This window comes from Drosophila miranda, unplaced genomic scaffold (genome assembly GCF_003369915.1).
Source record: "Drosophila miranda strain MSH22 unplaced genomic scaffold, D.miranda_PacBio2.1 Contig_AX4_pilon, whole genome shotgun sequence".
Taxonomy (NCBI): Eukaryota; Metazoa; Arthropoda; class Insecta; order Diptera; family Drosophilidae; genus Drosophila; species Drosophila miranda.
This window is the reverse complement of record NW_022881684.1, coordinates 171,250-172,311: the sequence shown is the minus strand read 5'-3', so window position 1 is coordinate 172,311 and position 1,062 is coordinate 171,250. Positions and strand designations below refer to the sequence as shown.

General features: G+C 46.2%; 1 protein-coding gene across 1 annotated transcript; it reads right to left on the bottom strand.

The window, feature by feature from the left end:
* Nucleotides 1-295: 295 nt before the first annotated feature.
* Nucleotides 296-720, bottom strand: LOC117195319 (inner centromere protein-like). Its single transcript, XM_033399908.1, has 2 exons — nt 579-720; nt 296-515 (listed from the first exon to the last, which is right to left on the bottom strand). The coding sequence occupies exons 1-2, from the start codon at nt 655-657 to the stop codon at nt 322-324; spliced, it is 273 nt and encodes a 90-aa protein (XP_033255799.1). The 5' UTR covers nt 658-720; the 3' UTR covers nt 296-321.
* Nucleotides 721-1,062: the final 342 nt, after the last annotated feature.

The following is a 1,062-nucleotide window of genomic DNA, read 5'->3' as shown; positions in this document are numbered from 1 at the left end:
ATATCACAGAAGTTTGGATCCAAAACATCGTTGCTCTAGCTCTAATAGTCTTTGAGCACTAGGCGCTGTAGGGGACGGACAGACGGACAGACAGACATGGCTCAATCGACTCGGCTATTGATGCTGATCAAGAATATATATTCTTTATGGGGTCGGAAACGATTCCTTTTGGACGTTACACACATCCACTTTTACAAAAAAAAAAAAAAAAAAAAAAAAAAAAAAAAAAAAAAAAAATCTAATATACCCCAATACTCATTTTGAGTATCGGGTATAAAAACAGGGGATTATTTTTTTATATACATATGTGTTTGTGTATAACTAGTATTTTGGGAGCTCCGAGTAGCGTGGGGGCGTGGACCAGAGCACGCTGGAGTTGCGCTTCAGCTGGCTGGGATCGATGTTGGGGAAAATCAGTTTCAGGTCCGGAGTGGTGGGGGCCACCGAGAAGAAGCTGTCGATGACATCGGTGGGACAGTGGCTCTGCATGGCAATCGCTTCGCCGCGTACATGGCCTGAAAATGGGTCACAAAATTTTAGATTAGATCAGACACTGGCTAAAGAAAACGCTAACTTACTGCGACTCCAGGTGGGTGCTGGCGGACGCTTGTGGGTGACCTTGCCCTCGTCATCGGTGGCTCGTGCAGCATGTCCCATGTGTATTTTGTCTTCGGCGGCGGTGGCAGAATCTTCTTCTTGGCCCGGTCAACTGTACCAGCTTCTTAGTCAGTATGGCTCTCCTCTGGCAGACGCCGCTATTTAAACACATATTTAGAATAGTGATCGAGGACGATAAAGATGCCTATATGTCCACTTCTTGAACGGGGATATGGCCCCAGGAAATCTACATATAATTTCTGGAAGAAACGTTGTGACTCGGGCGCAATTCCAATCTTCGGTCTCTGGATTGTATTGGGGGCCTTGGTAGTCTTGCAGACATCACAAGCCTGGATATACTTCTTCACATCGGCAACCAAACCAGGCCAGTAATAATACCGCCGTATCCTTTCTAGGGTTTTGTGAATGCCTCCATGGGAAGCCAGTGGATTGTCGTGCGCGTTA

Bases quoted from the DNA above. Each gene is read 5' to 3' on its own strand.
- LOC117195319 (XM_033399908.1), bottom strand. From the start codon at position 657: ATGGGACATGCTGCACGAGCCACCGATGACGAGGGCAAGGTCACCCAC. The intron at 516-578 runs GTAAGTTAGCGT...ACCCATTTTCAG, and splicing joins AGCACCCACCTGGAGTCGCA to GCCATGTACGCGGCGAAGCG.